This window comes from Anolis sagrei, chromosome 3 (assembly GCF_037176765.1).
Source record: "Anolis sagrei isolate rAnoSag1 chromosome 3, rAnoSag1.mat, whole genome shotgun sequence".
In the NCBI taxonomy this organism is placed as follows: domain Eukaryota; kingdom Metazoa; phylum Chordata; class Lepidosauria; order Squamata; family Dactyloidae; genus Anolis; species Anolis sagrei.
In genome coordinates this window covers 4448567-4470187 of record NC_090023.1, presented here as the reverse complement: position 1 = coordinate 4470187, position 21621 = coordinate 4448567, and the positions used below count along the sequence as shown (strand labels likewise).

Here is a 21621-nt window from a genome sequence, read left to right as displayed (position 1 = left end):
GGAGAGAAAGAGGGAAAGAAGGAGGGAAAGAAGGAGGGAAAGAAGGAAAGAAAGAAGGGCAGAGAAGGAAAGAAGGAGAGAAGGAGGGAGATAATGAAATAAAAAAGTGAAAGAGGGAAAGAAGGAGAGAGGGAACGAAAGAGAGAAAGAGGGAAGGAAGGAAAGAGATAAGGAAAGAAAAAGAGGGCGGGAAGGAAGGAGAGAATGAAAGAAGGAGAGAAAGAGGGAGGGAAGGTTGGCCACAGCGTGTGGCGGGTACAGCTAGTCTATCTATAAATGTAATATTTGTTTGTTGGATTAACATAACTCAAAAACCACTGGACGAAATGACACCATTTCGTAAGGACAGGATGGCCACGGCAAAGTGTGACGGGTACAGCTAGTCATGGAAATAAAGGGAAGGTTTTGCAGGTAACGACGTCACCTGCGCCCTCTTAGATTGGCCTGTTAAAATACTGGTAGGATGGACTTTGCTGTCATACGTCCCATTTCTACGTCTGGTTGTGAAAGTGAGGGGAGTGGAGAGGAAGAAAATCAATCAGTTTACATATATCCCGCTACGAATCACCTAGGACCCTGAGATCATCCGGGGAAACCCTGCTCGTTGTCCCACCATTATCGCAATCATGGTTGGTGGGGATAAGGGGCAGGGCCTTTTCTATGGTGGCCCCTCTGCTGTGGAATTCCCAAGTGAAATTTCCCTTTGCTCTTTGATGGTAGGTGAACTATAAATCCCAGCAACTACAACTCCCAAATGACAAAAACAATAACCCAACCCCACCAGTATTCAAATTTGGGCGTATCTGGTATTTATGCCAAATTTGGTCCAGGGAATGAAAATACATCCTGCATCTCAGATATTTATATTACGATTCATAACAGTAGCAAAATTACAGTTTTGAATGTTATGGTTGGGGGTCACCACAACATGAAGAACTGTATTAAGGGGTTGCGGCATTAAGAAGGTTGAGAAACACTGGTGTAGAGGAATAAAGTTGTGGGGGGGGGGGGGGATTCGGACAGGACTCCCCAGGCTCAAATCTCACCGAAGACGCTCCAAGATGCTTTTGGGAGGCGGGTGAAGAGAGAAGGTGCCACCTTGGTCCCTGCTTCAGAGCCTCTTCCCAGCCTCCTTCTCTTTATTTTGCCATCTGTAACGGCCGTGCCACGGTGGAGAGCCTCAGAGAGGCCCTTTCCGCTCGCTATTGCACTGATAAATTCACTGTATTACTTTACACAAATCAATAGCCCGGCAGTTATCAGGGCTTGACGTGATCAAAATTGGTTCCAGCCAATTTGTGAGCAAAATAGATGTCCATTTATCAAATCAATTCATTCTGTGGGGCTTCTCGGCCCTGGCCCCAGATCGGGATGGACGAAGGGGCAACGTTGGCGTCCTTAGGGCTGCGAACCCAAGGCCAGCACTGTCCCTGCGAGGGAGGCGACAGGCTGGCACGCCAATGGGCTTGTGAGGCCTCTCCCACCACCATGGGTCACTTCAAACAATGGAGGAAAGTTGGCATCGTGGTGGTCCCCAATTCCGGCCCTATCAGGCTTCCTATCAGGTCTTGGTCAAGTTGCATGTTTCCCTCAGTTTTGGTCTTCAATGGCATATCTGCATAATGGGTACAAACTGTCCTTGGGAGGAACACTGCATCATTTGCTAATTCAATAAGGACCTTAAAACCCGGTTGTCGGAATAGACTTCCAGGGCCTTCCAAGTCTGGAAGACACCATCCGAACCTCCAGAGAAAGAGGCTCCGCCAGACTCCAAGGCAGCCACATAATCCACTGCTAAGCATCTCAACCGTCAGGAGGTCCTTCCTCATATCTACATGCCAATGGGATTTTGGCCTGCATCCATAGGAGCATAGTATCTAGATCAGTGGTTCTCAACCTGTGGGTTTCCAGGTGTTTTGGCCTACAACTCCCAGAAATCCCAGCCAGTTTACCAGCTGTTAGGATTTCTGGGAGTAGAAGGCCAAAAACATCTGGGGATCCCAGGTTGAGAACCACTGGTCTAGATCCAGGGAAGTCATGCTCCCCATGCTCTATTCCCCTTTGGTTAGACCACACCTGGAATATTGTGTCCAATTCTGGGCATCACAATTGAAGACAGATGTTGACAAGCTGGAATGTGTCCAGAGGAGGGCGACTCAAATGATCAAGGGTCTGGAGAACAAGCCCTATGAGGAGCGGCTTAAGGAGCTGGTCATGTTTAGCCTGAAGAAGAGAAGACTGAGAAGAGATATGATACCTAAGTATAAATATGTGAGGGGAAGTCACAGGGAGGAGGGAGCAAGCTTGTTTTCTGCTTCCTTGGAGACTAGGAAGTGGAACAATGGCTTCAAACTACAAGAGAGGAAATTCCATCTGAACATGAGGAAGAACTTCCTGACTGTGAGAGCCGTTCAGCAGTGGAACTCTCTGCCCCGGAGTGTGGTGGAGGCTCCTTCTTTGGAAGCTTTTAAACAGGGGCGGGATGGCCATCTGTCAGGGGTGATTTGAATGCAATATTCCTGCTTCTTGGCAGGTTGGACTGGATGGCCCATGAGGTCTCTTCCAACTCTTTGATTCTATGATTCTACGTTTAGCCTGAAGAAGAGAAGACTGAGAAGAGATATGATAGCTATGTATAAATATGTGAGGGGAAGTCACAGGGAGGAGGGAGCAAGCTTGTTTTTTGCTGCCCTGTAGACTAGGAAGTGGAACAATGGCTTCAAACTACAAGAGAGGAGATTCCATCTGAACATGAGGAAGAACTTCCTGACTGTGAGAGCCGTTCAGCAGTGGAACTCTCTGCCCTGAAGTGTGGTGGAGGCTCCTTCTTTGGAAGCTTTTAAACAGAGGCTGGATGGCCATCTGTCAGGGATGCTTTGAATGCAATGTTCCCGCTTCTTGGCAGAATGGCGTTGGACTGGGTAACCCATGAAGTCTCTTCCAACTCTACGATTCTATAATGCTATGGTTGTGGAATGACCAGGGTGGGACAAAGGACTTTTGTCTGCTGGAGCTAGGTGTGAATGTTCCAACTGACCACCATGATTAGCATTTAATGGCTTGGAAGTGCCTGGGGGAATCTTTTGTTGAGAGGCGATTTGATGTGCCTGATTGTTTACTCTCTGTTGTTGTGCTGTTGTACTTTTTGAGTTTTTTGATCCTGTCCTCTGGGGGATTCTCCCTCCCTCCCATTATGGTCCCACACCTGCAGATTTGATACGAGGCCCTTTAATGCACTTAGAATCAGAAGGAATGGACAGAGGCACGTTTCCACTGTTTGTGTTTGAAGCAGAAGAGGATGCTGGCAAGACCAAAGGCTTCTGTCCATTTCCATGGTTTTTCCCCCCAGTACAAATGGCTTCACTGAGCAAAGAGATCGGCGAGGCCCTCCACCGCCTTCTGTCTCCAAAGTGCCGACTGTCATCTTCTGCAACATTTCTGCCTGGAGGCAAAACCTTTGCACGGCTCAGGATGTCTCGGCACTTAACACATGATAAATATTATCAGCAAGAATTATGCAAATTGATCAAATTTGTGCATCGATGCTCATTCCTCCTGGTTTTATTCCCCTTTGTGGGAAAAGACAGAGGAACCAAGTCTCAACCAAGTCAAGTCCTGCTTCTGAGGATCCAGACAAACTGTTTGCTTTCAACTTTATCTGTGGAGAGCAGAACGCCAATTCCCTGCATATTGAAATTAAAGCCCAGGTTTTTGGGACATTTATACAGCAACCAGTTTCATTTTGTTGTTGTTTATTCGTTCAGTTGCTTTCATAGAATCATAGAATCCTAGAATCAAAGAGTTGGAAGAGACCTCCTGGGTCATCCAGTCCAACCCCATTCTGCCAAGAAGCAGGAATATTGCATTCAAATCACCCCTGACAGATGGCCATCCAGCCCCTGTTTAAAAGCTTCCAAAGAAGGAGCCTCCACCACACTCCGGGGCAGAGAGTTCCACTGCTGAACGGCTCTCACAGTCAGGAAGTTCTTCCTCATGTTCAGATGGAATCTCCTCTCTTGTAGTTTGAAGCCATTGTTCAATGTCCTGGTCTCAAGGGAAGCAGAAAACAAGCTTGCTCCCTCCTTCCTGTGGCTTCCTCTCACATATTTATACATGGCTCTCATCATATCCCCTCTCAGCCTTCTCTTCTTCAGGCTAAACATGCCCAGCTCCTTAAGCCGCTCTTCATAGGGCTTGTTCTCCAGACCCTTGATCATTTTAGTCGCCCTCCTCTGGACACATTCCAGCTTGTCAATATCTCTCTTGAATTGTGGTGCCCAGAATTGGACACAATATTCCAGATGTGATCTAACCAAAGTGGAATAGAGGGGTAGCATTACTTCCCTAGATCTAGACACTAGGCTCCTATTGATGCAGGCCAAAATCCCATTGGCTTTTTTTGCCGCCACATCACATTCCTGGCTCATGTTTAACTTCCTGTCCACGAGGACTCCAAGATCTTTTTCACACGTACTGCTCTCGAGCCAGGCGTCCCCCATTCTGTATCTTTGCATTTCGTTTTTCCTGCCAAAGTGGAGTATCTTGCATTTGTCACTGTTAAACTTCATTTTGTTCGTTTTGGCCCATCATCTCTCTAGTCTGTCAAGATCGTTTTGAATCCTGCTCCTGTCCTCTGGAGTATTGGCTCTCCCTCCCAATTTGGTGTCGTCTGCAAACTTGATGATCCTGCCTTCTCGCCCTTCATCTAAGTCATGAATGAAGATCCTGAGCAGGACTGGGCCCAGGACGGAACCCTGCGGATGACCCTCCGCTCGTCACTTCTTTCCAGGATGAAGAGGAAGCCTTGGGGAGAATCACCCTCTGGGTTCGTCCATTTAACCAATTTTGACTCTTGGTGACCTGATGGACCATCCCAAGCCAGAGTTCTCTGTTGGCCATGGCCACCCCCAGCTCCTTCAAGGTCAAGCCAGTCACTTCAAGGATGCCATCCACCCACCTTGCCCTTGGTCGGCCCCTCTTCCTTTTTCCTTCCGTTTTCCCCCAGCATCATTCCTTTCTCCAAGCTTTCCTGTCTTCTCAAGATGTGGCCAAAGGACTTCATCTTTGCCTCTCATCTCCTTCCCTCCAATCAGCAGTCGGGCTTTCTTTCCTGGAGGATGGACTGGTTGGATCTTCTCAAGGTCCAAGGCACTCTCAGCATTTTCCTCCAGCACCACAGTTCAAAAGCGTATCTCTTCCTTCACTCAGCCTTCCTTATGGTCCAGCTTTCTCATCCATATGTTACTATGGGGAATATCATTGCTTTGACTATGTGGACCTTTGTTGTCAGTGTGATGTCTCTACTCTTCACTCATTGCTCTCCTCCCAAGAAGGAAACGTCTTCTGATTTCCTGGCTGCAGTCTGCATCTGCACTCATCTCAGTGCATAGAAATACAAAGTCTGTCACTGCCTCCATGTTTTCACCCTCTATTTGCCATCCATCAGTTTGGTTGCCATCATCTTGGTTTTTTGGATGCTTCACTGCAACCCAGCTTTTGCGCTTTCTTTCACCTTGGTTAAAAGGCTCCTCAGCTCCTTCTCACTATCAGCCATCAAAGTGGTATCATCTGCATATGTAAAGTTGTTAATGTTTCTTGTATTGTCGAAGGCTTTCATGGCTGGAATCACTAGGTTTTTGTAGGGTTTTCAGGCTATATGGCTATGTTCTAGAAACATTCTCTCCTGACGTTGCGCCTGCTTCTACGGCAAGCATCCTCAGAGGTTGTGAGGTCACCTCACAACCTCTGAGGATGCTTGCCATAGAAGAAGGCGAAACGCCAGGAGAGAATGCTTCTAGAACATGGCCATATAGTCCGAAAAACCTACAACAACCCTGTTAATGTTTCTTGCAGCAATTTTAACTCCAGCCTTGGATTCGTCATATAGCTGGAAATAATTTGAAGGGCCATCTAGTCCAACACTGTGCCATGTAATAAAGTACAATAAAAGTACCCCAACAGATAGCCATCATCCAGACCAGTTTCCTTCAAAGAACAGCAGAAAAAAATGATCTTTCCTTGGCTCTCTGAAAGAACAAGCATTCAAATGAAGAACCACCTCTGTTGGCTTGCTTCTCATAGAATCATAGAATCCTAGAGTTGGAAGAGACGTCCTGGGCCATCCAGTCCAACCCCATTCTGCCAAGAAGCAGGAATATTGCATTCAAAGCTCCCCTGACAGATGGCCATCTAGCCTCTGTTTAAAAGCTTCCAAAGAAGGAGCCTCCACCACACTCTGGGGCAGAGAGTTCCACTGCTGAACGGCTCTCACAGTCAGGAAGTTTTTCCTCATGTTCAGGTGGAATCTCCTTTCTTGTAGTTTGAAGCCACTGTTCCGCGTCCTAGTCTCCAAGGAAGCAGAAAACAAGCTTGCTCCCTCCTCCCTGTGGCTTCCCCTCACATATTTATACATGGCTATCATATCTCCTCTCAGCCTTCTCTTCTTCAGGCTAAACATGCCCAGCTCCTTAAGCCGCTCCTCATAGGGCTTGTTCTCCAGACCCTTGATCATTTTAGTCGCCCTGCTCTGGACACATTCCAGCTTGTCAATATCTCTCTTGAATTGTGGTGCCCAGAATTGGACACAATATTCTCACAGAAAATTCAGATTAATGTCTACAAGGGAATATTTCTTTTTTGGAATGCCTCCTGCGGCAAGAAACATGCAACACATTCATGTTTTCTTTTGAATCCAATTTGGTAATTTGGCTACTGGGAGGCCAGGGTCCACAGTCTTCTTCTGACCATTAAAACCAGCAGGTGATGTTGAGCAAGACACACTCGAATCCCAAACCTAGCCATGGAAAGTCACACTTTCTTTGCAATGGTAAACTCTTCTGAAGAAATGTTGTCAACAAAACGTGATGGTTGGCATAAATAAAAGGCTACCAAGCAGTACACAACAATGGAAGTGCTGCTCAAGAGTTCTTGTGCAAATAGTTCAACGCACAAGAGAAGCGTGTGGACCATCTCCGGCACAATCAAAGGACGGAATGCCTCTTCTGTTCAGATTGTTTCCCCGGTCTTTCTCTCCCAGGGACTTTTCAGCACGGCCTTTGGCCACTCTGAGAAGAAAACAAGAAGCCCAAAGCCCTTTTTAATCCATCCATCCGTTTTTGCTCCTAATGGTCTCACCCCAAACACAGCGGCCGTTTTCAGTAACAGGAGGAAGATGGAGGGTTTTAATATCCTTTCTCTATTGTGCGCTGCTCCCTGAGAATGACTGAGAAGTTGGGCTGTTTGCTTATTCTCTGCTCCCGGCACAGCCAAGGCTCTCTGGGTTCTCTTCAGCTTCAGACGGAGGAGATCCATCTCTCGCACCATCTCCGGGGTGGCCATATTGTTCCCTCGCACAAACGTTTTAAGTCTCTCAACTCTGAGGAATCCTTCAAAGTAGTAAAAACCCATCTTCATTATCTGCACATGCCTTGAAGCTGCCTGTTGAACTGTACAGGGTTTTCTTAGGCAAGGAATCCTCCGAGGGGGCTTTGCCAGTTCTTCTCTTTGAAATACAGCACCTGAGATTCATTGGTGGTCTCCCATCCAAGTCCTAACTCCAGCTGACCCTGCTTAGCTTCCAAGATCAGACAGGGCTTTGTGCTTTTAGGGTGTTTTAGGGGATCTATGTGCCTTCAAATCGACTTATGGTCACCCCATGAATTATTTTAGGGCAAGGAATTATCAGAGGCATTTTTGCCACTTTCTCCCTCCGAAAGACAGCCTACATCATCTTGTATTCATTGGTAGTCTCCCATCCAAGTCCTAACCTGGGCTGACCCTGCTTAGTTTGGATGATGAGACGGAACTTGGGTGTCTTTAAGAGTATTTCAAGGCAATGTATATCCCTTCAAGCCACTGAAACTCCATAAGTTACTGAAAACTTATGGAGGCTTTTCCTATATTTCCTACACTATTCTCAGGCCAGGAAGACCCAGAGGAGTTTTTGCTAGCTCCTTCCACTAAAATATAGCTAGCAGCAAATGAAATTACATGACAGACCTTTGGGGTTGGGGAAGGGTTTTCTTTTTGTGCTGCAAATCCCAAATGGGGAGGATTCTGGGAGTGACAGTCCCCAAAGACCCTTTCCTCCTATACTATAAGTCTGTTGAAGAAGACCTACAAGCCACTCTAAACACCTTTGCAGAAGCATACAAGAAGCTCGGCTTGTCATTGAACATCGAGAAACCAAAGTGATCTTCCAACAATCATCAGGCAATCCCTCTCCAATGCCAGAGATACAGCTTAATGGTGGAACATTAGAAAATGTTGACCATTTCTGCTCCCTTGGCAGCCCCCTCTCCACAAAAGTCAACATTGAGCTCTGCGAGTGCAGCTTTTTTCCGAATGATGCAGAGAGTGTTTGAGGACCAGGACATCTGTAGGGAGACCAAGGTGCTTTATAAAGCTATTGTCCTCCCAACCTGCTCTATGCCTGCGAGACGTGGACTGTCTACAGACGTCACATGCAACTTCTGGAATGATTCCATCAGCGTTGCCTCCGGAAAATCCTGCAAATTTCTTGGGAAGACAAGCGGACAAATGTCAGTGTGCTGGAAGAAGAAACAAAGACCACCAGCACTGAAGCGATGGTCCTCCGCCATCAACTCCGCTGGACCGACCACGTTGTCCGGATGCATGACCACTGTCTCCCAAAGCAGTTGCTCTACTCCGAACTCAAGAATGGGAAATGTAACGTTGGTGGACAGGAAAAGAAATTTAAAGATGGGCTCGAAGCCTACCTTAAAAACTCTGGCATAGACACTGAGAACTGGGAAGCCCTGGCCCTTGAGCGCTCCGGCTGGAGGTCAGCTGTGACCAGCAGTGCTGTAGAATTTGAAGAAGCATGAATGGAGGGCGAAAGAAAGAAACGTGCCAAGAGGAAGGCATGTCAAGCCAACCCCGACTGAGACTGCCTCCCACCTGGAAACCAATGCCCTCACTGTGGGAGAAGATGCAGGTCAAGAATTGGGCTCCAACAGTCACCTACAGGACACTGATCTTGGAAGACTATCCTACTTGGACAACGAGGGATCACCTAAGACAAGTGCGTTGAGCCTCCTTGTGGACAGAAAAAGTGGGGTATAAACAAACATAACAACAACCATAACAACAACAACAACAGGTCCCAACTTACAGACTTTGGGGGGAAATGGATCAAGGTCTGATCTTGTGTCTATAAGTATCGTCGAGCCATTTGACAATTTATCGCCACCCCATGCATTTCGTAGAGTTTTCTCAGTCAAATAATCCTCCCAGGTGGTTTTGTCAGTTCCTTCTTCTGAAATATGCTGACATTCACTGACATTCACTGGCCGTCTCAATACTAACCAGTGCTGACTCTGCTTAGCTTCCAATATGAGACAGGATCCGATGCTTTTAGGGTACTAAGCCTTCTCTTTTCTTGATTTCCTTGTGTTTATGATCTACTTGAGCTTTGTCTTCTATCAGTTGAGTCTGAATGAATACCTTGCTGACAAAGAGTTCCATTTTATTGCCCTATTTTACGGTTGTTATTGCTTATTGCTAGCTGTAAAAAACTTTAAGAAGTGCTTTATTTTGGCAGGTCTTTGGCTGCAAACCAGCCAGCAGCAGAGCGGTCCTTCAAGGAGAAGTTGCACTCTTTATCCTCATTATACTTATTGGAGGCTTGCAGGAACACCTCAGCAAGCGAGAGTCCAAAAGCGGCAGGCAGACTAAAATTCGAAACCTCAATCCATGATTGATACCAAATTAGAGACTCCCTCCTGGGCGACTTGGAGGGCGCTGAACAGACTGCGCTCTGGCACCACGAGATGCAGAGCCAACCTTCAGAAATGGGGCTGGAACACCTCAGCAAGTGAGAGTCCAAAGGTGGCAGGCTCAAACCCAGAACCTCAACCCATGGCTGATACTAAATGAAAGACTCCCCCCTGGGCACACAGAAGACTGGGCGACTTGGAAGGCACTGAACAGACTGCGCTCTGGCACCACGAGATGCAGAGCCAACCTTCAGAAATGGGGCCACAAAGTGCGAGTGTGGAGAAGAGCAAACCACTGACCACCTATTACAATGCAACCTGAGCCCTGCCACATGCACAAGGGAGGACATTCTTGCGGCAACACCAGACGCACTTCAAGTGGCCAGCTATTGGTCAAAGGACATTTAGTAGTATACCAAGCCATAGTCAAATATTATCCATTGTCCTTTAACCTGATTGCCCGAAGGCCTGGTCCCACAACCATGATTTTACCTTCTTTCTGAAGCTGAGGAGGGATGATGATTATCTAATTTCCCTGGGAAGCGTATTCCACAGGCGGGGGGGGGGGGGGGGGGGGCAGTACCACCGAGAAGGGATGGAAGAAAAAAAAAAGGGAAGACAAAGAAAAGAAAGAAGAGAAAGGAAAGAAGAGAGGTAAGGTATATGAGGAAAAGAAAGGGAAGAAGGAAAGAAAGGGTGAAGAGAGCGAGAGAAAGAAAGGAAGGGAAACAGGCATGAGAGGAGCGGAGGAAAGAAAAGAAAGAGAAAGAAGGGAAGGGAAGAGAAAGGAAGGGGAGGGAAGAAAGACAACGGGGAAGACAAAGAAAAGAAAGGAAAGAAGAGGGGGAAGGTATAGGAGGAAGAGAAAGGGAAGAAGGAAAGAAAGGAGGAAAAGGGACCGAGAGAGGGAAAGGAAGGGGGGAAAGGTATGAGGGGAAGGAAAGAAAAGAAAGAGAAAGAAGGGTGGGGAAGAGAAAGGAAGGGAAGAAAGAAGGAATGAACGAAGGGAGGGAGGGAAGAAAGAAAATGGAGAAGACAAAGAAAAGAGAGGAAAAAAGAGGGGAAGGTATATGTGGAAAAGAAAGGGAAGAAGGAAAGAAAGGAGGAAAAAGAGAGCGGGAGAGGGAAAGGAAAGGGAAAAAGGTATGAGGAAAGGGAAGAAAAGAAAAGAAAGAGAAAGAAGGGAAGGGAAGAGAAAGGAAGGGAAGAAAGAAGGAACAAAGGAAGGAAGGGAGGGAAGAAAGAAAATGGGGAAGACAAAGAAAAGAAAGGAAAGAAGGGGAAGGTATATGAGGAAAAGAAAGGGAAGAATGAAAGAAAGGAGGAAAGAATGGGAGAGAAAGTATGAGGGAAACAGAAGAAGGAAAGAAAGAGAAAGGAGGGAAGAGATAAGAGGAAAAGAAAGAAGGAATGAAGGGAGGGAGTGAGGGAAGAAGGAAAATTGGAAAGACAAAGAAAAGAACAGAAAGGAAAGAAGAGGGGGAAGGTATATGAGGAAAAGAAAAGAAAGAAAGAAAGGAGAGAGAGAGAGAGAGAAAGAAAGAAAGAGAGAGAGAGAGAGAAAGAAAAGGTACACGAGGGAAACAGAAGAAGGAAAGAAAGAGCCATAACAAAAATGCACACGAGACAGGTATTGATGCTACTTAGCTTCTCAGGTGGAACACTGAAGCACCTGGTTAACCAAACCTGAGCCACAAACTCACCAGCCCCAACGGTGGCGATGGCGCTCTCCTGACCGATGATATGCTCCCTGAGCCTCTGCTCCAGAGGGAACCTGCGGCGCTCCTCTATCTCTCTCTTGCGCTGATCCTCCTGGAACTGGGGAAGGAAGGAAGGAAGGAAGGAAGGAAGGAAGGAAGGAAGGAAGGAAGGAAGGAAGGAAGGAAGGACAGACCAACAGTTAGGAGCCACAATGACAAAAACGGAATCCAAACATCTACAATGCATGTGGGTCTATGACTTAGAATCATAGAATCAAAGAGTTGGAAGAGACCTCATGGGCCATCCAGTCCAACCCCATTCTGCCAAGAAGCAGGAATATTGCATTCAAATCAACCCTGACAGATGGCCATCCAGCCGCTGTTTAAAAGCCTCCAAAGAAGGAGCCTCCACCACACTCCGGGGCAGAGAGTTCCACTGCTGAACGGCTCTCACAGTCAGGAAGTTCTTCCTCATGTTCAGATGGAATCTCCTCTCTTGTAGTTTGAAGCCATTGTTCCCTTGCGTCCTAGTCTCCAAGGAAGCAGAAAACAAGCTTGCTCCCTCCTCCTCCCTGTGGCTTCCTCTCACATATTTATACATGGCTATCATATCTCCTCTCAGCCTTCTCTTCTTCAGACTAAACATGCCCAGTTCCCTAAGCCACTCCTCATAGGGCTTGTTCTCCAGACCTTTTATCATTTTAGTCGCTCTCCTCTGGACACATTCCAGCTTGTCAATATCTCTCTTGAATTGTGGTGCCCAGAATTGGACACTTTGGGTCCTTTGTGACCTGATTTGAGTTCAGTAGTTGTCAGTCACTGCAGACATCCTTCCATATATATATTTTATTTTGGGGGATTTAATTATTCACAGATTTTATTAAAACACTCCCTTTAGGACTCTCCAGGTCCTCCAGGGTGAGTCTATGCCCAAGTTCCTCCTTCCTCTATGGCCAACTTCCTCCATCATGCCAGAGGACCTAAATATTTCTAGAGAGAATACTTCTCTAGGTCCTCCAGTGTGAGTCTATGACAGTTTCCAGTTAATTTGACCAATTTCTTGATATGTTGTTTTTCATTTTCACAGGTCTCCTATGGACCCAGCTCCAGTGATTTTGGTGAAAATCCAAAACATTTCTGGTCCCAGCATTTGACATAAGGGATTCTCAACCTGTAGGATCCAACTTTGGGTTGCAGGAAAGGGAAAGCACAGTCTCATTCAATTCTGGGCAAAAGGCGGGATATAGATGCAATGAATGAATGACTGATGTAATATTTGGCTTTGGTCAGGCCAAACCTGGAAGACTGAGAACAGTTCTATAATAATACACTTATTGTTAAGTGCTGGTGTTAACCTATAAAGCCCTAAACGACTCCGGCCCTGTTTACCTCTCCGAACGTATTCTCCCCTATGAACCATCAAGATTATTAAGATCGCCTGGAGAGGCCCTGCTCTCGGTCCCACCGGCCTCGCAAGCACGTCTGCTGGGGACGAGGGACAGGGCCTTCTCGGTGGTGGCCCCTCGACTCTGGAACTCTCTCCCACTGGAGATCAGAACCGCCCCTTCTATCCTGACATTTAGGAAACAGGTGGAGACTTGGTTATGGAGACAGGCATTCGACGAGTGAGCCAACACCCTGAGATATGGATGGAGGATGATGCGCAACGATTTTAGTGTGACGACTGACCATTGTAGTTATTGATTGTAATTGCTGTTTTAATGTTTTACTGTAATATCTATTATGATGTTTTATTGATTGTCTGTGATATTATGGTTGGAAACCGGTCTGAGTCCCTCAAGAGAGGTGAGAAGGCCGGTATACAAAACTTTTAAATAAATAAATAATAAATAAATTATTATTATTTATTTTATTTTGCATGTTTGTATCTCGTCCTTCTCACCCCAGAGGGGGGACTTCACAAGAGACCTTCATTCAGCACTCAGGTTGTTTTGCTTGCTTGCTTGCATGCTGGTTGCTTCTGTGGCAAAATTACACTGGAGAAATTACACTGCTTAGCCGGTATTGCACCACCTGACATCCGCCGGGAAGCAGCAGCCAATAGTGAAAGGACCAAGGCAGAGACATCTCCAGCTCATCCCTTGTTTGGGTATCAGCCAGCATGTCAATGACTTAAATCAAGAAATAGTTTTCTAAGATCTACAGAGACACTCACTGGAACACCTCAGCAAGCGAGAGTCAAAAAGTGGCAGGCTCAAACCCAGCACCTCAACCAATGGCTGATACCAAATGAGAGACTCCCTCCTGGGCACACTTGGAAAGCGCTGAACAAACTGTGCTCGGGCACCACGAGATGCAAAGCCAACCTTCAGAAATGGGGCTACAAAGTGGAATCCTCAACATGTGAGTGCGGAGAGGAGCAAACCACTGACCACCTGCTGCAATGCAACCTGAGCCCTGCCACATGCACAAGGGAGGACCTTCTTGCGGCAACACCAGAAGCACTCCAAGTGGCCAGATACTGGTCAAAGGACATTTAACCAGCTACCAAACTCACAAGTTTTGTATTTTGTCTGTTTGTTTGCTTTGTTCTGTTAGAAATGTAATATAATGGACTGGTTGCTCTGACACGACAAATAAATAAACACTCAGGTTCTATGGGTGGAGACCCACACTATAGAATGAATGCAGTTTGACACCACTTTAACTGCCATGGCTCAGTGCTTTTGAATCGTGGGAGTTGTAGTTTGGTGAGGCCCCAGAACTTATTTACAGAAGATCTGTAAAATTATAATTATACCATGGCATGGTGTCAAGTGGTGTCAAACTGGGTTCATTCTACAGTGTGGACACACCTTATGATTCCTCCCCAAAATAACAACCAACGCTGCCATTCTTGAAGGAAAGAGCAGGAAGGTGATCTGTTTCCTCCAGCTCTGAAACCAGCAGCAAAGTACATCCAGGGCCGCTTTCCCGTTAGAAATAGAGATGAAATAAATATCTCCCCGACCAACTTGAGCCGCTGCTATCTGTCTCGAGTGCGGTCCCCCCTCACATCAGTCCCGATGCTTCAATATGGAGCAATAACTTCCAAGGCGATCCCAACGGAGCGGCACTTGAATCCGGAGCACAACGGTGTCGCTCCCTCCAGGCGCCCCATAAATCACCCGCCTCAACCGACTCCGGACCCATCAATACATCTATGTCTCTCTAAATATATTGGCCAATTCTTTTTTTGCTTGCCTTTTTAATCTTTTTTTTTTTTTTACATTTAGAAAAAAGGAAACAATACATAAAACCGGCTTGGCTGAAATATATATTATTATCAGAGATCGGAATGACAGGAGGCGGCAGGAAAAAAGACACAAGACTTGCTGCGTCTCAGAAAGAAAGGCTCCGATTCCTGGGGTCTTCTTGAGAATCGGAAATTCTGGAAGGGAAATCCCAGGACCCCCTTTTCTCCCAAAGTAGGGACACTTGTCCCTTGGCAAAGCAAGCCAACAACTTGTAGATGTCACTGGATGGCAATTGGAAGACCCAAACTGGATTTGTGATCATTATTTAGAATCCTAGAATTGGAAGGGACCTCTAAAGGCCACCCAGGAAGAACTTTAGGAACATTAGGAAGAACTTCTAGTGCGAAAAAAGAGCCGTTTGATAGAGGAAACAGCTCTATCCAACAGACCCTCCTTCTCTGGAGGTTGTCTGGATGGTCTATCTCAGGAGGGTTTGAATTGTGTCTTTCTCCCTAGCAGAAGGGGGTTGGATTGAATGGTCCTTGTGATCTCTTCCAACTCTAGGACTCTTTTGTGTGGTCACTGGTGGAACTTGGGCTGAACCCACCTGTGTGTCTCAAGAGCTCTAGGGCCAGAAAGCTGGCTCAGAAGGCCTAAAAGGAGAAGACGACGGATGATGGTCTTGTGGGTCCTCATGAGCACCGTTCTATTGGTCAACATGGCTCCTGCTCACTGTCCTCCTATAGAAGTGGTTCTCAACCTGGGGTCCCCAGATGTTTTTGGCCTACAATTCCCAGAAATCCTAACAGCTGGTAAACTGGCTAGGATTTCTGGGAGTTGTAGGCCAAAAACATCTGGAGACCCAAGGTTGAGAAGCACTGTCCTATAGCCAAGGACTGGTGGCTTCAGACACTGAGAACGTGGCTCTTTCTTATGGGAGGGATTCGTCCAGCATGAGGGAAAGTCCTCGAGGACTGGATGGCCCATGAGGTCTCTTCCAACTCTATGATTCAGCATTTTCCCGAAAGAAGCAGAGAGTGTTTGAGGACCAGGACATCCGTAGGGATACCAAGGTGCTTGTTTATAGAGCTATTGTCCTCCCAACCCTGCTATATGCCTGCAAAACGTGGACTGTCTACAGACGTCACATGCAACTCCTGGAACGATTCCATCAGCGCTGCCTCTGGAAAATCCTGCAAATATCTTGGGAAGACAAGCGGACAAACGTCAGCGTGCTGGAAGAAGGAAAGACCACCAGCATTGAAGCAATGCTCTTCCGCCATCAACTCCACTGGACCAGCCTCATTGTCCGGATGCCCGACCACCGTCTCCCAAAGCAGTTGCTCTACTCTGAACTTAAGAATGGAAAACGGAGTATTGGTGGACAGGAAAAGAGATTTAAAGATGGGCTCAAAGCCAACCTTAAAATCTCTGGCATAGCCACTGAGAACTGGGAAGCCCTGGCCCTTGACCGCTCCAGCTGGAGGTCAGCTGTGACCAGCAGTGCTGCAGAATTCGAGGCGGCATGAGTGGAGGGTGAAAGAGAAAAACATGCCAGGAGGAAGGCGCGTCAAGCCAACCCTGACCGGGACCGCCTTCCACCTGGAAACCAATGCTTTCACTGTGGGAGAAGATGCGGGTCAAGAATAGGGCTACACAGCCACCTACAAACCCACAAAAATAGTCATCAAGGAATACCATCTTACTCGTCCAACGAGGGATCGCCTAAGTAAGTAAGTAATGATTCTATGATTCTATGAGAGGAGGGAGCAAGCTTCCTTTCTGCTGCCCTGGAGACTAGGATGCGGAGCAATGGCTTCAAACAACAGGAAAGGAAGGAGATTCCACCTGAAGATGAGGAAGAACTTTCTGACTGTAAGGAGAGTTATTTAGCAGAGGAACTCTCTCTCTGCCTGTGGTGGAGGCTCCTTCTTTGGAGACTTTTAAGCAGATGCTGGATGGCCATCTGTCAGGGGTGCTTTGAATGTGATTTTCCTGATTCTTGGTAAAATGGGGTTGGACTGGATGGCCCACCAGATCTCTTCCAACTCTAGGATTCTGCGATTCTAGGAGACCCAAACCAAATCCCGCCTGCAAACTCTCCTCCTTGCTCTCGCCTCCAGTGCATGTAAATAAACTCCACGGGAAGCGCCTATCTATCCTGCTTGTAGCGGCACCAATTCATCCTCCAGCGGTGATTAAAATGGGCCATAAATTCAGAAGGACTCTCAGCGGGACGAGGAGAAGCGAAGGCATGGGCAGCCCTCCTGTTGCCAGCGCCTCCTCTGCCAGCGCCGACACTGCCTTGCCCCAAGCGCGGCATCCATCACAGAGCGCCTTCCGTTTCACGCTTCCTTCGGCAACACCATCCATGCACAAGGCTCTGATGGGTTCACGTCAGAAACCTGGAGATGGTTTGATTTCTAAAGGGCTGCTTCTCTCGATGGAGGAGGGCTCCAGAGGCCTATTAAACTTCCGAAGGCCTTCTCCCTCTCCTTCCTTTCTCCTCGCAGAGATTTAAGGATCTGGCTCCTGATGGTTCCTTTATCTACATACGAAACGGATGCCTCTGTCCTTTGGTGGGTTGCCGGAGGCTCAGCCGATCCTACAATTAGGATTTGCCATGCTTTATGTATTCGTGCTGCTATATCATATTGTGACTTCATGCTTGATGTATATCATACGTAGTTTGTTATGGAGCGTTGCGTTCTTCATCAATAGCTGTACTGCTGCGCTCTATTGACAAATGGATAAGTTGCTAATGGGGATTTCAATTGTTGGTTCTTGACTGCCTTTCCCATCATCTGCCAGGACATGTTTCTCTTCTTCTACCGTTTGTTGAATTTATGGCCCACTCCCCCTGAAGACGCAGGTTCGCAGCTTGGGAGTGATCCTGGACTCATCGCTGAGCTTGGAACCCCAGGTCTCAGCGGTGGCCGGGAGAGCTTTTGCACAACTAAAACTTGTGCACCAGTTGCGCCCGTATCTTGGGAAGCCAGATCTGGCCACGGTGGTCCACGCTCTCGTTACATCCCGAATAGATTACTGCAACTCACTCTACGTGGGGTTGCCTTTGAAGACTGTTCAGAAACTTCAGCTAATTCAGCCAGATTACTCACCGGAGCGTCATACAGAGTGCATACCACTCCTCTGCTATGTCAGCTCCACTGGCTGCCGATCCAGTTCCAAGCACAATTCAAAGTGCTGGTTTTGACCTACAAAACCCTATAAGGCTCCGGTCCAGTATACCTGTCCGAACGCATTTCCTTCTATGTCCCACCTCGGAATCTGAGATCATCTGGGGAGGCCCTGCTCTCGACCCCACCTCTATCACAAGTGAGGCTGGCGGAGACAAGGAGCAGGGCCTTCTCGGTGGTGGCCCCTCACCTGTGGAATTCGCTCCCGGGGGAGATCAGATCAGCAACATCCCTCCTCTCCTTTAGAAGGAAATTAAAAACATGGTTATGGGACCAGGCCTTCGGGCAACCTGGCAGCTAAGGAGAATGGACGACTAGAATTAACAGGACTGACAATGTGGAATTGAAACTATGGACTATGAGAGGGCGAACGCTGAAGGCTAAACTGGTTTATTGACGTGTTGTAGAACGTTTGATTGTTTTTAACTGTTTAATTGCTGCTATACTGTTTTTATTGTTGTATTGTTTTGTATTGTTGTATTGATGCCGGCATCGAATTGTGCCTTTGTAAGCCGCTCTGAGTCCCCCCCCCCCTCCCCCGGGATGAGAAGGGTGCGGTAGAAGTGTCTGAAATAATAATAAATAAATAAATTTGTTTCACTTGCAAAAGCCCTCTGCCTCCTGATTTTCTGGAACAACTTCCATGGTAGTCCACACTCTGGTTACATTCCGAATAGGCTACTGCAACGCGCTCTACGTGGGGTTGCCTTTGAAGATGGTTCGGAAGCTCCAACTGGTCCAATGAGTGGCAGCCAGTCTGCTCACTGGAACAGGGTACAGGGAGCATACAACCCGCCTGTTACACCAGCTCCGCTGGCTGCCAGTCTTCTACTGAGCACAATTCAAAGTGATCAGCACACTCAGTGCAGTGCCTAAAGACCTTGGCCTGCACTTAAAAACAATCGGTACTGACAAAATTACCACCTGTCAGCTGCAAAAGACCACCTGACTGGGATCTGTATACATTATTCGCCGATACATCACATAGTCCTAGACACTTGGAAAGTGGTTGATGTATGACCCAATACAACAGCCAGCATAGTGATCTTGTTTGCTGTGCAGTCATCTTGTTATATATCTAATAATAATAATAATAATAATAATAATAATAATAATGTATTGTCGAAGGCTTTCATGGCCGGAATCACTGGGTTGTTGTACATTCTTTTGGGCTATATGACCATGGTCTAGAGACATTCTCTCCTGACGATGCTTGCCATAGATGCAGGCGAAACGTCAGGGGAGAATGCCTCAAGACCATGGTCATATACCCTGAAAAAACCCTGCAACAACCCAATAACAACAACAACAACAACAACAACAACAGCAACAGCATACTTTTCATTGGAAGCAACTCTGTGTCTCCTTTGGGAGAGATATACATAATAATAATAATAATAATAATAATAATAATAATAAGAAGAAGAAGAAGAAGAAGGAGAAGGTCATACTTTTCATTGGAAGCCACTTTGTGTCTCCTTTGGGAGATATAATAATAATAATAATAATAATAATAATAATAATTTTTGTCATGTCAGGAGCAACTTGAGAAACTGCAAGTCGCTTCTGGTGTGAGAGAATTGGCCGTCTGCATAATAATAATAATAGTAATAATAATAATAATAATAAGGGAATACTTTTCATTGTAAGCCACTTTGTGTCTCATTCAGGAGAGATAATAATAATAATAATAATAATAATAATAATGTCATACTTTTCATTGGAAGCCACTTTGAGAACTGGTAAAGGGATCATAAACCTGCAAAGGTAGTGGAAAATGAAAACGCAAAAATCCTGTGGGACTTTCGAATCCAGACTGACAAAGTTTTGGAACACAATACACCAGGCATCATGATTGTGGAAAAGAAAAAAGTTTGTATGATTGATGTCGTCATAAGACCATGATGGTGAACCTATGACACGCGTGTCAGCACTGACATGCATGGCTATTTTTGATTACACGTGGCCACATGCGGCCGCATACAGAGAAGTACACCTTATAAGAGCCAATCTAATTCCATCCTTAAATTTGTAAAACGCTCTACAAATTTAATATCTGCACATTTGAGCATTGTTCACTCAATAATTCAGCATGGAATATACATTTTTCTTATTTAAACTATAAATATTGCAAAATTATGGGGTTTTTTTCTCATAGTTGACACCCCACCCAAGTTTTGCTCAGGTTTTTGGCAAATTTTGACACACCAAGCTCAAAAGGTTGCCCATCACTGCCATAAGAGATGACAGTTGCATTGAGGAAAAACAACAGGAAAAACTCAGCCATTATCAAGACCTCAAAATCGAACTGCGTAGGCTCTGGCATCAACCAGTACAGGTGGTCCCAGTGGTCATTGGCACACTGGGTGCTGTGCCAAAAGACCTCAGCCAACATTTGGGAACAATAAACATTGACAAAACCACGATCTGTTAACTGCAAAAGGCCACCTGACTTGGATCTGTGCGCATCATTCGAAAATACATCACACAGTCCTAGACGCTTGGGAAGTGTTCGACTTGTGATTTTGTGATACGAAATCCAGCATAGAGATCTCGTTTGCTGTGACATACTGTGCTTTTGTGTCAGTAAAATAATAATAACAACAACAACAATAATAAAAGGCCAGCCTTCTTTGGGGGCTACAATGAGCAGAGGAGGCACCTGCAGATTCATCTTGGAGTGACCCTCCATCCTTCCTTTGGCAGCCTCACCTTTGTTGCGGAGGCCTTCAGGAGCTTCATGACCTCTCCCTCCCGGGCGTAGTCCATGGGCGTGTGCCCCATTTCGTTCCTCTGCAGGGGGTTGCCACCTGAAAGAGAGGAAGGAGAGAGGAAGGGGTGAGGCTCAACCAACGCGTGGGACGGGGGTCCAAGGAGGGGGGCGGCTCACAGGGTCCTGCTTAACCTTTGCTCCCAGCAAGGCCTGGACTGGAAAGGGACAATGCGCTACCAGCAGCGACACAAACTGCGTCCAAAGAGGTCACAAAGGGGAAATGACACTGCAGATAATAGGCTTTGATGAGGGAAAGCTGCTCCGGGAACAGGAGTCATGTGCAAGGGAGAAAAGAACGGCGCATGGTATTGGAAAAGCAATGCCCCCCACTTCGCGGGTCAACAGCCCTCACTTCCCTGCTGTGGCTGCTAATATTGAGGCCAATAAGGGAAGGAGGTGGGGAGAGGACGAAAGCAACCAGCCCTCCGTACAGCAACCTCCTCTGCTCTCCCGTAATCGAACTCTAACCTCCCTGTTGCTCTTCATCCTTCACGTGAGCTGCCGTTCCTCCAAATGCGCCACAGACCTCACCTCCAGAGATGTACTAATCACCATTCGAACCCCTTTCATACTAAACCTACTACAGTCAACCCTCCACGTTTGCAGTTTGGGTACAGAGATACCTTGAAATCAGTTTAATTTGTTCCATGACCAAGCTCTTAACCCAAAACACTCTTCTCTCAAAGTGAATTTTCCCACTGAAATGTGTTAAAATGCTATTAATTCATTCCCCCGCAAGCCCCCCCCCCCCAATTTTGGAATGGCCTCCCTATTTATTTATTTATTTATTTATTTCTTGCATTTATTGACCGCCCCTCTCAGCCCAAGGGCGACTCGGGGCGGTGAACAACAACAAGGAAGACAGTGTACAGTGAGCCGTGACGATACAAACCAGACAAATACAACATAACATATACTTATACTAAAAATCCGCTTCGTCAGGTCCTGGGGTCATAGCCAAAATTCGTAGTCCTAGTTCATTCCATTGTCATTCAATACACTCAGTTGAAGGCCTGC

General features: G+C 46.7%; 1 protein-coding gene across 1 annotated transcript in view; it reads right to left on the bottom strand.

Moving 5' to 3' along the window:
• CLPB (ClpB family mitochondrial disaggregase) overlaps positions 1-21621 on the bottom strand; it is a 129867-nt gene that overhangs the window by 39264 nt on the left and 68982 nt on the right. Inside the window, exons 6-7 of the mRNA XM_067466428.1 lie at positions 20544-20641; positions 11441-11555 (exon numbers count right to left, since the gene is read on the bottom strand). Of these exons, the coding sequence (XP_067322529.1) occupies positions 11441-11555; positions 20544-20641 (213 nt within the window). The remainder of the gene's footprint in view (positions 1-11440; positions 11556-20543; positions 20642-21621) is intronic.